This window comes from Triticum dicoccoides, chromosome 2B (genome assembly GCF_002162155.2).
Source record: "Triticum dicoccoides isolate Atlit2015 ecotype Zavitan chromosome 2B, WEW_v2.0, whole genome shotgun sequence".
Classification (NCBI taxonomy): Eukaryota; Viridiplantae; Streptophyta; class Magnoliopsida; order Poales; family Poaceae; genus Triticum; species Triticum dicoccoides.
This window is the reverse complement of record NC_041383.1, coordinates 508,509,254-508,523,862: the sequence shown is the minus strand read 5'-3', so window position 1 is coordinate 508,523,862 and position 14,609 is coordinate 508,509,254. Positions and strand designations below refer to the sequence as shown.

The window sequence follows — 14,609 nt, the reverse complement described above, 5'->3', positions numbered from 1 at the left end:
GTGGTGGCGGTGGTAGGTGGAGGTCGTGGGTGGGGGAGTCGCGAGAGCGAACATGAGGTACACGAAACGAGTGACCTCCTGTCAGAAATGTGAGGCTCTTTTCATGGTCACCGTAGTCTGATCTATTTGTTCATGAGGTACACGAACAAATTACATCCAGATCCGTAGTCTGATCTATTTTACATTATATGGGTTTGATTGTTCGATAATTTGCCCTATGCTTCAATGATAAGTGGCCCCGGCCTCACATGTTATTCTGAGTGGATGATCAAACTTAGAAAAAAAGGTTGGGCTTTCTCGAGGACACAAACTTAGAAGAAAAGTGAGACTTCCTCGAAGGCACGATGCGGAAGAAAGGAGAAAATTTGGGTAGGGAGAGGCAATTTGGTACTTAGAGTGATAATTCATAGTAGTGACCTTTTTAAGGTTGGATCTCGATTTCCTAAAAGAACAAGTTTTAGACTTGACATTTGTAGTCGCATTTTCATGAATTTATTTTAGACCTTCCTGCGGTATCCATTTAGTGGGAGAAGACATTCCAGCAAATGTGACGACTTCATCAATCTCAAGATGATGTGTCAGCTCAGTCCCTCGAAAATATTTACGGGGTGGCGTGTGCTTGTTGCATTTATAGAGAGAGGTGTATATGCATCATATGAGCATTTGCTTCTGTACTATGTTTAAACGTTTAAATTAATAAAAACAGTTACCTAGAAATAGGACTCCCCAAATTACTTGTCCTGGTGCCATCTACACATCGGAGGTGAGAGCGTTCTGCTGTTATCTCGCGTGTGGCCAGGGTTTTCTTTTTGGTTATACTCGAATGGAACTGAATCTTCTATCCGAAATTATAATGAGGTTACTCTACGATACTTTACTGGAATACAATTCAAGGAAAAGGAAAAGAGAACAAGCAAGCCCATCTGATGACATCCATTAACTTTGATAGCCATTCATAGTTGGTAGCAATACGAATATAGACTCAACTGACGTTTATCGACAAAACAACCAGTACATCACAGGTTGCATGCAAAGTGCAGTATCTAGTGGACATGATAAACCATTCAGCGGCACTGATTTAATAATGCATCGGAAAGACATTTTGTGCGACAGATCGAGCTTGGTGAGAGCACTACATCTTCTGCATGATAACGGAGTTCTTGAGTCCAGCTTGGTCAAGAGTCTGCGTAGGGTCAGTCAGCTGCTTGGGTGGGAAGCCAGTCTGCAACTGATATGGCCGCGCAGCTCCTGGGCGGGATGCATCAATGAAAGACCTGATGTCACCCACGGTGTGCTGAAGGTTAAACCGAGCGACCATGCGAGTGCCGTCCGCCAACCTTAGCTGAATAGATGTAAAGGGCTGCGAGTCGTCCACCACTATGCCAATTGTCCTGGGAGCACTGCAGGGCTCTTGCGTCACAGGAGCTGGTGCAGGACTCTCATCTGCTGAAGATCCACCGAGGGTTCTACCAACACCCTGGAAAGCTGATCGAGGCCTTGCAGCTTCCTAGATGAACAAAACCATAAACAAGATTAACATATTTAACACTGGTATGCTGCAAATGAATGAAAGCCCTTACCTCATAATCTCCATGTCGTTTTATAACATTGACGTGCACAGCTGTCCTTCGATCAGCAGGCTCCAGCTCTTGGGGGCACTGGGACTTCTTGATGCTCTGAAAGTACAGGGTAAGCTAAAATTAGTGTAAACTTCCTTCAACCGCAAACAACTCAGTGTTCACTTCATGTTTAAATGTTCAATCGCAGGGGTGGATGTTGCCCTTGCTATCATACTCAAATAATGCAAAACTGACTGTGACCTAGGAAACGGAAATCAGCAAGTATCCAGATGATCTATGGATGAACCTCAAACTGAGAAAGCATGGATTTGAAAAAAAGTATAATAAAATCCATACCTCAAACAGCAGACTTAGGTTAAGGGGAAAAAGCTAGAGACAAGAAATGGTGTATGAGAAAAAACTAAGAACCAGAGCAAGTGCACATCATTTTCTAATGCTCCTTCTCTGGAGTGGTATTCATCAGAGTTTAGCAAGATATGTTTTGATTTACTATGTATTAACAATTTAACATAGGAGTGGTTCAGGTTCCAGCTTAAGTTCCCACCCAATATGAATTTTGGAAGTACTAGTAATATTGGTAATACTATAAAACTGGGTCCAAGGCAGTCTAATAAAAAACTGATGTTACTGTGTAATTACCATTTCGTCATGATGACTTGGGTCATAACCTACACTCCTATGAGACTAATAGTACACCATTAAGCATAACAACCATCCTCAAATATAAATTCTATATTTAAAGCATCCAAAGGCATGCAAAAATATGAAGGCAGCACAAAGCAACATAGGGAAGTGATGAAAAGACATACTGAAAACAACTACTGGTACACGACAAACTAAAATTGCCCAGAAAGTTTCGAAAAGATTCATTGTAACCTCGATGAAGTCTGCATTTGCAGGGTCATCATAGCCTCTTAGTGGACCATCATCTACTGTGAAACCATTGTTCCAGAAATGTATATTGTGAAGAACATCCTGCGGTGGTTGAGGAGCAGCTGGTGCTGTCTGCGCATCCCCTGAAAGCAGACGACCTGTTCCTGCAAAGCTGGTTGAGCTGGAAGATTGGCCTTCAAAAGAAGGCAGTGGAACTTGCTGAGCACCCATCACTCTAGCTTGCTCAAAGATTGAGTCCACATTATTTCTCCTTGTTGGATCTTGAACAAGCATCCCACTGCACAGAAGCAAAGACAAATATAGGAAAAAATAATTATTCAAAAGCAATCAGAAAACCCAAACTAAACATTATTGAGATCTACCCATGCTATTGAGTATCGCTCTGTTCCATAATTATTGTCGTGGTTTCGTTTCAAATTTGAACTAAAACTTCAAATTTGAACTAAAGTCTAAAACCATGACAATAATTATGGAACGGAGGGAGTGATAACTCTAAAGGGGAACAAAAAAGGCACACAAAAGCATATAAACCCTAAATGCAAGAAAAGTACTCCATCCGTTCCTAAATGTAAGTCTTTATAGAGATTCCACTATGGACTACATACGGTCTTTGTAGAGATTTCACTATGGACCACATACGGATAGATGCATTTTAGAGTGTAGATTCACTCATTTTGCTCCGTATGTAGTCCATAGTGGAATCTCTACAAAGACTTATATTTAGTAACGGAGGGAGTACAGCAGATTCTACTTTGGACGGAGCACTAGCAATAGGTCCATTTATTCTTATTAACGCAGTTCATCTGTAATATGTAGACATTTCCAGCGAAGTGTTCAAGCTCAGGTGCTCTAGTCACGATGCATGATAAGATGGCACTGACCTGCAGGCCAAAAGAGGTCCAGAAGTCCAGATGGATGAAATTAGGGGGGCCAATATTAGTACTAAGGTGCAAATAGACCAACAGCCCACATTGAAGCAACGTAATATCCAGCCTTTGGGAAGGCATGCAACATAATCTAGAATCCTTCCACACGGCTTCTTATAGTGGTAACATGGGTGCAAAAAATAGTTATCTAATATACATATATAAACTTTAGAAGAAAAAAATGGTATAACAATATAAGCTGTCTTTGATTGAAGTGGAGTCATGCTACATCAGATATTTGTCAACCTGATTATCATGAAGAGATGCATGATGCATCACTAGAATTATGACCACCATACAACATTTACACGGGTACTTTTTTTTACCATGCATTACATACAGCAACTTTGACAGATACTCCCTCCGTTCCTAAATATTTGTCTTTGTAGAGATTTCAACAAGTCACTACATACGGAGCAAAATGAGTGAATCTACACTCTAAAATATGTCTATATACATCTGTATGTGGTAGTCCATTTGAAATCTCTAAAAAGACAAATATTTAGGACCGGAGGGAGTACATATAGTTTATCGCAACTGGTAACAGCAGCAAGAAATTACAAGGCTATTATTAACACTGAGACAGACTGGCAGCAAGAAACAAAATACTACTATTAGCACTGCATAGAAAATTAAAGACATTTGCCTACGACAAGCACATAAGTGGATGCCATTAGTATGTTCATGGTAATGATAGTTGAGGATGACTAAATCAGGCAGAGTCATTATATTCATCAAACTAAAAAGACTAGGTGATCAGATGATCTGTGTTGTGACAGGTTGATAACACTACCAGACTGGGCAACAGACTACTAGAAGCCTAGAAGAAACAATATCAGAATGAAACGTGATAGCATAAGTACATTAAACTGAACTGAATCATTTGGCGTTGTTTCTCTAGTAGATGTTCACATTGTCAACCAATAAATTACAGGGGAGGCAGAAACTTCCCCAAATATAAATCTACAGTTTTGCTAAAGCACATCTAGATGACTAGATGTGCCCTAAGTATTGCACATCTAAGTCCAATATATTGATTTTTTTTACTCGGAGATTCGTGAGGGTATTTTCTTTCTTTTTTTCTTTTCCCTTTTTATGCTTGATGATTGAGTCACTTAGATATGCAATAAGTAGGGCACATCTAGATGTGCGGCGGACAGACCCATAAATCTAATAGCAAAGCCTACACTTCAGCGGAACCAATACATGACCAAACTAAACTAATCCGATCTTGAATAAATTTGCCTGCAAAAAGTATCAATCTGCAATCGTTCGTGGCGATCTAATCTGAGCAGCATTGAACACTACACCTACCTCTCAGTACTCGGTGGTCAGCGCTAACCTAGTAAGGTTTAACCTGTATCCCGCACAGTTCGCATGACAAAAGAATCCAACCGACATAGATCAACCGTCCGAAAATAAAAAATCTAAATCCGATGATTTATGCGGTTGCCGCTCTGCAATCTACGCCTAACTAGACGATGGCAGCAGGAGGCGGGGATCCCGATGCCCACGAGCGATCGCCGCCAAATCTCGACAGGGCAATACAAAATCTGCTAGGAGGGAGAGAGAAACCTCTTCTCGCCGCCGGTGTAGTACTCCTGGGGCTCATCGGAGTCGCTGCCGCTGCCGCCTGCGCCTGGGAATCCGGAGGGGCCGCGGTTGATGTCGGCGAGGGTGCGGATGCCCCCGCGGCCGCCGGACGGCGCCGGCTTCTTCCCGCCGTTGCCGTTGGAGGAGCTCATCGCCGACGTGTTCGCGGTAGGGTTTGGCTCGCGGGTCGCGTCGTGTGCTCTGCTCGCAAGTCGCGGACAGCTTTTGCTGGGGTTGGTTTGGGATATACGGAGCTGCGGTTGCGGGGGTATCGCGCTATAAAAGAGGCAGAAAAAATCTGGAAACTCCGAGGCATGATCCATATGGGCCCGCGTTAACAGACGTGGCCCGGCCTAGTAGAAGCCCTTAAAAGCCCAAACGAGTATGCTCCTCGCCTTCCCTTTTGTTTTTGTTTTTGCGATGGACGTTGAGAACAACTAGCTGGAGGCTACAACCTATTCTAAAAATGTCATTCTCAAAAAAAAAAACCTATTCTAAAAAAAAACTGGAGGCTACAACCTGTGGAAGCAGACGAGACTCTTTCTCCTGTACCAAACTTCTCCTGAAAACCTAGCTGCGACCACCACCTCCACCTTCACCATAGATCAGTTCCCCCTCCTCCGACCGGTCACGCCGGTGTCAGGACGGGTGGATAACCCGATCTATGAGTTGAGTTCTTAATAAAAATATTTTTATAAGTCATTTCAGACAACTGAAAATGAGCTAATTTGCACCCTGTCTGAAATGTCTTCAAGGCCTTATAAAAGTGAACAGAGAGAGTAGTATTTTTATTAGAGATTCGTTACGGTTTTAGTAGTCGTCTTCTTCATCATTGGAGAACATCGTCTACAGTAAGTATCTTCGGCCCTTCATTTGATGACGAGATCTCCTTCCCGATGTCAATGGTGGTGTCGGATGATTAAATTTGTTTAGGTTTGGTCCTTTGGATCTTGCTCAATCGATTTTGGATTATTTCTTATGGTCGCCGCGAGAAGGATTGTCCTTGCAATATCTATCTCGACTGCTACGTCATTGGTAATGGTGATTCGTGCTCTCGGCTCCCGGTGATGTTGGCCTGGTTGTTTGGTTATTTTTCCCTGAAATACCGGTGTTGATGTTGGTTGATTACTTTAATGGTTGTGTGCGTGCATCACGGCCTATGAATTACGGCTCAAACTAAAATTATGGGAGAACCCTCATTAGTATTTGCAGGTCTGTGCTTTGATATCTTTGTTATTTTCATATGACGGCCTTCAGAAAACTACAAGATTGTGTCATGAAAGAAATAAGAGTTTGAAGATCTCAAAGATTTGCTCATTTGTTTTAGACTTTATTTTGTAATCGCTGCCAAATCTTATATCTCTACCATGTACTATTCGCTCTTATAAGTATAGCATGGTATTGATCGTAAAAAAAAAAACTAGTTGGAGGTTATCCTTTTGGGGACCTCGAGAAAATATGCTCATTCTTGCAAAGGTCGTGAACCCCAACATCGACTACTCGTCAAATTTGGGTGCCATTCTTTTGTTTCACCTTGCACACCAAGTAAATTGTGCAAAAGGAGATATCGCTTTGCGAAGGAGTGATCAGCATTATGCTCAATTCTCTTAGCTTGAACTTCACCGACTTGCATTCAGTTGCTGGTAATCGCCTTGTTATTTTTCGTGTTCTTTTGAGTGCAGAGATGGTAATAGCCCTTGGAGGCCGACCCCCCTTGCCATGTGCCCCTACTCTCTTCTTGTCTATATTGATTCTAGCCGGTACGCCGCTAGGCTGCCGTTCCCTCTAGTTCTCCCTATTGCAATTCATGATGGTTTCACGGAGTGCTGCAACACCACTAGATCGGTGCGTGTGGATACCTCAAAGATTTTGTCTACTTGGACACTAGATCGGTAAATCATCGTAGAGAAATTCTCGCGGTTAGGATGTATAACCTAGCTACGAGAAATGGCGAGTTTCACCAACTCTTCTTCCTCTTCCACTGCGTTGATCGTTACTTATACCTCCATAGTCACTACAAAATTTGATCTATTTTGCGATGTTTCACTTGTGTCACATAAAACCATTTTTCGTCACAGAAGATGTACTGGTGATGTTTTCTGGCCGTCACCTCCACCGTCACCGAAGCGCCGTCATAAAAAATAAAATCTTGACAGTACCACTTCCCCCATCGTGCAAGATTGTATCTTAGGTGACGAACCCAAAAATGTCACTGATGGCCGCTTTCAGTGACGGCCCAGAATGTCACCTATGATAGGACAATCTGTCACCTAAGATCGTTTTGATGACGATAATCCGTCACCAGTGATTGGTCTGCGGGTTTGACCAGTCAAATATTCTGACAAGTGTGGCCAGCAGTTGCTGACGTGGATGCTTCCATGTGGGTCCGCCGTGGGTTTTATCGTCGATGGTCCCGTCAGTAATAAGTCGGGCATCAGTTTTGACCAGTCAACGCTGCTGGTATATGGGCCAAAAAGATGATGACGTGGTGGCTTACGTGTGGGACTCGACATTATTTTTTGGTGACAATGTGTCGTTTGACCGGTGAAAGATTCTGACATGTGGGCCCATTATGAGGCACACGTGGATGCTGCCAAGCGGGTCCATTCGTGGGTGACGTGACTTCTTGCATGTGGGTCCATACCATTGACGACGTCCATAACCGTCATAGTATGTAGGTGTGGTCAATTTGTTTTATATATTGTAAATGGCGGACATATTTGATACAAAATTGAATTTTTTTCAAGAATTTTAATATGAATTTATGCAAAATTTGAATTTCAATGCAAATTTAGCCCTCACAGCTGAAGGAAATATGCCCTAGAGGCAATAATAAAGTTATTATTTTATTTCCTTATATCATGATAAATGTTTATTATTCGTGCTGGAATTGTATTAACCAGAAACTTGATACATGTGTGAATGAATAGACAAAACAAAGTGTCCCTAGTATGCCTCTACTAGACTAGCTCATTAATCAAAGATGGTTAAGTTTCCTGACCATAGACATGTTTCTCATTTGATGAACGGGATCACATCATTATGAGAATGATGTGATGGACAAGACCCATCCGTTAGCTTAGCATAAATGATCATTTAGTTTTATTGCTATTGCTTTCTTCATGACTTATACATGTTCCTCTGACTATGAGATTATGCAACTCCTGAATACCGGAGGAACACCTTGTGTGCTATCAAATGTCACAACGTAACTGGGGATTATAAAGATGCTCTACACGTGTCTCCTATGGTGTTTGTTGGGTTGGCATAGATCAAGATTAGGATTTGTCACTTCGTGTATCAGAGAGGTATCTCTAGGCCCTCTCGGTAATGCACATCACTATAAGCCTTGCAAGCAATGTAACTAATGAGTTAGTTACGGGATGATGCATTACGGAACGAGTAAAGAGACTTGCTGGTAATGAGATTGAACTAGGTATGATGATATCGACGATCGAATCTCGGGCAAGTAACATACCGATGACAAAGGGAACAACATATGTTGTTATACGGTTTGACCGATAAAGATCTTCGTAGAATATGTAGGAGCCAATATGAGCATCCAAGTTTTGCTATTGGTTATTGACCGGAGATGTGTCTCTGTCATGTCTACATAGTTCTCGAACCCGTAGGGTCCGCACGCTTAAGGTTTCGATGACAGTTATATTATGAGTTATGTGATTTGATGAACCAAAGTTTGTTCGGAGTCCTGGATGAGATCACGAACATGACGAGGAGTCTAGAAATGGTCGAGACATAAAGATTGATATATTGGAAGGTTATATTCGGACACCGGGATGGTTCCGATGTGTTTCGGGTATTTTCCGGAGTACCGGGAGGTTACCGGAACCCCCAGGGAGAGTAATGGGCCTTAATGGTGTAAGGGCATTTTTATCCCTTGGTAGTTTTTGTGATTGATGAAAATGCTTTTGTGGACTAATCGTGTGCATTAAACATTTCAGATATATCATGTCTAAACACAAGACGATTTGGTGCCCCTCGAAGACTATTAAAGACGACGTTTCTCTACATTTCTTTTCGGTGGATTTGAGTCGTAGGAAAGCCGTACTATTAAGAGGGGGTCCGTGTTGGAAAGGTTTGGGTGGAATCTCACGTACACACAAGTTCCTTTTGCACCACCTTTCCTTTGGCTCTTTGGAGCATCCTCCGTCTTTTCATGTCTAGGCAAAACGAAGGACTCCACTCCTAAATGTTGTTGTACTGAGGCAGGCGGTAGTACTGCTCCCCAGAGCGGTACTACTGCATGCCCTTGCAGTAGTACATGCATCCTGCACGGTAGTATCGTGAGTGCTCACGATAGTACCGCTCCGTGGGAGCGGTAGTACCGTAGGCTTCAAGACAGGCGCTGCTGCCCGAGCGGTAGTAGGGGCGGATGTAATTATTTACATCCACGCCCAACGCGGTAGTACCGTGCCGTCGGCGCGGTAGTACCGTAAGCTCTGGCTAGGCACAACAACATGAACGGAAGTAGGGGCAAATGTAATTTTTTACATCCGCGCCCTACACGGTAGTACCGCGCAGGGCTTGCGGTAGTACCGTGTCGGATTTTTGCATAGATCTAAACTCAGCGGAAGTAGTCACGAATGTAATTTTTTATGTCCGTGCCTTCTCTGGCTTGACTATCCCTGCCTTGCGGTAGTACCGCAAGGGGGTGCGGTAGTACCGCGCCAGCGGTTCTACCGCTCCCTGTCTTAGCACAACAGGTCTAGTCCTGGCCCCTACCGTGCCAGTGGTAGTACCGCGGTCCCCCGCGGTAGTACCACAGGCGCGTGCGGTAGTACCGCTTGTATGGTGCGGTAGTACCGCGTGTTGCAGGCTGAGTGGATAACGGTTGGATTTGTTCTTCCACTATAAAAGGGGTGTCTTCTTCTCCGAGTTGACCACCTCTTCCACCCCCAAGCTCCATTGATGCTCTAAGCTCCATTTTCGCCCGATCTCTCTCTCTCTAGCCAATCAAACTTGTTGATTCTCTAGGGATTGGTTGAGAAGGCCTCGATCTACACTTCCACCAAGAGAAATTTGATTCCCCCCACTAATCCCTTGCGGATCTTGTTACTCTCGGGTGTTTGAGCACCCTAGACGGTTGAGGTCACCGCAGAGCCATAGTCCATTGTTAGTGAAGCTTCGTAGTGTCGTTGGGAGCCTCCAATTAAGTTGTGGAGATTGCCCCAACCTTGTTTGAAAAGGTTCGGTCGCCGCCTCCAAGGGCACCAATAGTGGAATCACGACATCTCGCATTGTGTGAGGGTGTGAGGAGAATACGGTGGCCCTAGTGGCTTCTTGGGGAGCATTGTGCCTCCACACCGCTCCAACGGAGACATACTTCCCCTCAAAGGGAAGGAACTTCGGTAACACATCCTCGTATCCATCGGTTCCACTCTTGGTTATCTCTTACCTTTACTTGTGCGAGTTATATTGTGTTCTATCCTTTGCTTGCTTGTGTGCTCATTGTTGTTGCATCATATAGGTTACTCACCTAGTTGCATATCTAGACAACCTACTTTGATGCAAAGTTTAATTTGGTAAAGAAAAGCTAAAAATTGTTAGTTGCCTATTCACCTCCCCCCCCCTCTAGTCAACTATATCGATCCTTTCAATTGGTATCAGAGCCTTGTCTCTTTATTAAGGACTTTGCCGTCCGAAGAGTATGGTTGACACCGTAGACGGTGAGGAGGAGCACCCCGGTGTGATTCCGTCCTCGTCTACGGCCGATGGGGGAACCTCGGTCTCATGTGAGGAATTCAATGTGGCTTTGGACACATTGAGAACCTCCATGACGGCCGAGGTTAAAGGCATGCTTAAGAACTTTCTTGATGGTCTAAAATTATCCACCGCACCGTTGGAAGTGGTCAACCCCACTAACGAGGTGACGCATGCTAACTCCGACAAGGTGGAAGCTACTAGTGAGAAAGTTCCTTTGTCTAGTGGTAGAAATGGTAGTGGCACCTTTGCTCATGTGGAACCTCCACTTACTTATGGAGGACCGATTCCCTCTACTCATTTAAATCATGCTGGTTCTCCCCCTAAGATTGTGAAAAATGAGGATTTTGATGCTTGGGTCTATCGCTTTAAGCGTCATTTAAACCATGTTAACACTAATCTTTGGAGAATCATTGAAGAAGGTTTCTATCCGCATGACCGAAGCAACTTCACCCCTAGAGAAGCCATGGATAATCAATTCAATGAGAATGCTCTCTTCATCATCCAAGATGCAATTCCACCCGAAGATATTGCGCATCTCTGGCCCTTCACCGTGGCCAAGGAAGCATGGCACCATGTTGTTTCCCTCTACAAGGGAAGCGCAAGCATTCAATGCTCCAACTATAAAGTGGTGCAAGATGAAGACGGTGAGTTTGCAATGAATGAAGATGAAGAACCTCGTGAGCTTTACCGGAGATTAACCACTCTCGCGGTCTCACTCCGAGATCATGGGAGCAAGGATACGGATGACAAATGGATCAAGCACAAGTTCCTCAAGGCCATGATGCCCTACCACAAGGCCATGTCCTCTGTCATCCGTCAAAGGCCGGACTTCCACACCTTGTCCTCAAGTGAAGTGTTGGATGAGTTTGTGGCAATGAGGATCTTGGACAATACTGCCGACAATGCGGTGTTGCGTTCTCAAAGAGCAAAGAAGCCCAACCTTGCCTTGAAGGCCAAGGTTAGTGTGGAAGAAGAGGATGAAGAGGAAGAAGAGGAGAGCAACCCCGAAGATACGAAATATGATTACCACATGGCTCTTGCTTCAAGGCAATTTTGGAGCAAGAAGAACACAAGGCCCAACTTCAACAAGAATAACTCAAGTGGCTTCAAGGGCAAACAACGTATGAGAACATGCTACCATTGTGCTAATGTGAGCCATTTTGTTGCGGAGTGCCCTTACGAGAAGCGGGAAGACAATGGTGGCAAGCTCATCCGAAAAGACAAAGCCAAGTCCTTCCCCAACAAGAACAACTTCACCAAGAAGACTCCACCCAAAGGGTTGGTGGCACAAGAAGAATACAATGAGGATGATGGTGACGATGAAGATAGTGAAGCCATGGCCATGGCCTCCGTTGCCATTGCCACCACTCCACGGGTGTCTCTCTTCGATTCACCCAACGAGAACATCACCGCCAAGTGCCTCATAGCTAAAGCCATTGAGGGAGTCCTGGATTAGGGGGTCCTTGGATAGCTGGACTATATGCTTATGCCGGACTGTCGGATTATGAAGATACAAGATTGAAGACTGCGTCTCGTGTCCGGGTGGGACTCTCCTTTGCTTGGAAGGCAAGCTTGGCAATTCGGATATGTAGATTCCCTTCTCTATAACCGACTTTGTGTAACCCTAGCCCCCTCCGGTGTCTATATAAACTGGAGGGTTTAGTCCGTAGGACAAGGACAATTATAATCATAGGCTAGCTTCTAGGGTTTAGCCTCTACGATCTCGTGGTAGATCAACTCTTGTAATACTCATATCATCAAGATCAATCAAGCAGGAAATAGGGTATTACCTCCATAGAGAGGGCCCAAACCTGGGTAAACATCGTGTCCCCTGCCTCCTGTTACCATTAGCCTTAGACACACAGTTCGGGACCCCCTACCCAAGATCTGCCGGTTTTGACACCGACATTGGTGCTTTCATTGGTGTCGGCTCCTTCAATCATCTACAACGACGCGGTCCAGGGTGCGGTTTTCCCCCCGGACAGATCTTCGTATTCAGCGGCTTCGCATTGCGGGCCAACTCGCTTGGCCATCTGGAGCAGATCGATAGCTACGCCCCTGGCCATCAGGTCAGGTTTGGAAGCCTGAACTACACTGCCGACATCCATGGAGAATTGATCTTCGATAGATTCGAGCCCATGACAGGTACACCCTACAACCACGATGAGCATGACCTAGATCTGCCATCGGACGATGTTTAGGAGATCGCACCTGCAGCTGCCCTGGCTTTAGATCCAGTGCAGATTGCGCCATCCGAGGATGGGAGGATGGACCCCGCCGCAGAAGCCGCACACTCAATGACGATAGAGCCAAACACAGATCTCACCTCCAATGAGGTCTGTGTCATTGGACCCTCGAACTCGTCTCCGACCACAAACTCCGAACCGCACGTATCCGCGCCCATCGGATCTAACTGGGCACCAATCTTGGAGTTCAGCTCCGCGAACATCTTTCAACACTCGGCCTTGGGCGACATGCTAAACTCATTAAAATCTCTCTCCTTGTTAGGAGACTCTTGGACAAACTATGTCCGGCTTGAGTGGGAAGCGGACGATGAAGGAATTCGTTACCCACCCACCACCCACTTAATAGCCACTGTCGACGACTTGAATGACACGCTTGATTTCGACTCCGAAGACATTTACGGTATGGACAGCGATGCCGGAGAAAAAGGGAACCACCGCCCTCAGGGCGCTGGACAGCCACCTCATCGTACGACATATATATGGTGGACACACCCAAAGAAAACAATGGCGAGGATCAAAAGGATGCAATGGAGGATAACCCTCTTGAGAAGCAACCAAAGCGCTGACGTCAGCGGCCGCTCTAAACCCCGCCATTGCAAAAACAGCATTACTGACACAAGAAAGAATAACACTCGGACGATGCTGAAGACAACGAAGACCCCGCAGACCCAGCGATGTAGCAGGACGAGCAAGGAGACGGCAAACACAGTCCGGGGCCGCTGTCCGATCACAGCTATGCCGAAGACAAAACTTATAAACCTGTCTCCGGAGAGGAGAACATTCTGGACGACGATGCACACATCATCCCGGAAAAACACTTGGAACAAGAGCACCTCCACAAGAGACTTATTGCCACCGCGAGGAGCTTGAAGAATCAGAATGATGACCCACAAGTGTAGGGGATCTATCGTAGTCCTTTCGATAAGTAAGAGTGTCGAACCCAACGAGGAGCAGAAGGAAATGATAAGCTGTTTTCAGTAAGGTTTTCTCTGCAAGCACTAAAATAGTAGGTGATAGATAGTTTCGTGATAAGATAAATAGTAATGAGCAAAAGTAAATAAAGTAAATAAAGTGCAGCAAGGTGGCCCAATCCTTTATGTAGCAAAGGATAAGCCTGGACAAATTCTAATAATGAGGAAGGAGCTCCCGAGGACACATTGGGAATTATCGTCAAGCTAGTTTCATCACGTTCATAAGATTCGCGTTCGGTACTTTGATAATTTGATATGTGGGTGGACCGGGACTTGGGTACTACCCTAGCATGGACAAGCATCCCACTTATGATTAACCCCTATTGCAAGCATCCGCAACTACAAAAAGGAGTATAAAGGTAAACCTAACCACAACATTAAACATATGGGTCCATATCAACCCCTAACGAAGCAACACATAAACTAGGGTTTAAGCTTCTGTCACTCTAGCAACCCATCATCTACTTATTACTTCCCTATGCCTTCCTCTAGGCCCAAATAATGGTGAAGTGTCATGTAGTCGACATTCACATAACACCACTAGAGGAGAGATGACACACATCTCATCAAAATATCAAACGAATACCAAATTCACATGACTACTAATAGCAAGACTTCACCCATGTCCTCAGGAACAAACATAACTACTCACAAAGCATATTCATGTTCATAATC

General features: G+C 44.7%; 1 protein-coding gene across 1 annotated transcript; it reads right to left on the bottom strand.

Moving 5' to 3' along the window:
• Positions 1-906: 906 nt before the first annotated feature.
• On the bottom strand, positions 907-5,241 carry LOC119364532 (plant UBX domain-containing protein 4-like). Its single transcript, XM_037630014.1, has 4 exons — positions 4,976-5,241; positions 2,457-2,751; positions 1,581-1,676; positions 907-1,507 (listed from the first exon to the last, which is right to left on the bottom strand). The coding sequence occupies exons 1-4, from the start codon at positions 5,143-5,145 to the stop codon at positions 1,133-1,135; spliced, it is 936 nt and encodes a 311-aa protein (XP_037485911.1). The 5' UTR covers positions 5,146-5,241; the 3' UTR covers positions 907-1,132.
• Between the last annotated feature and the right edge of the window lie 9,368 nt (positions 5,242-14,609).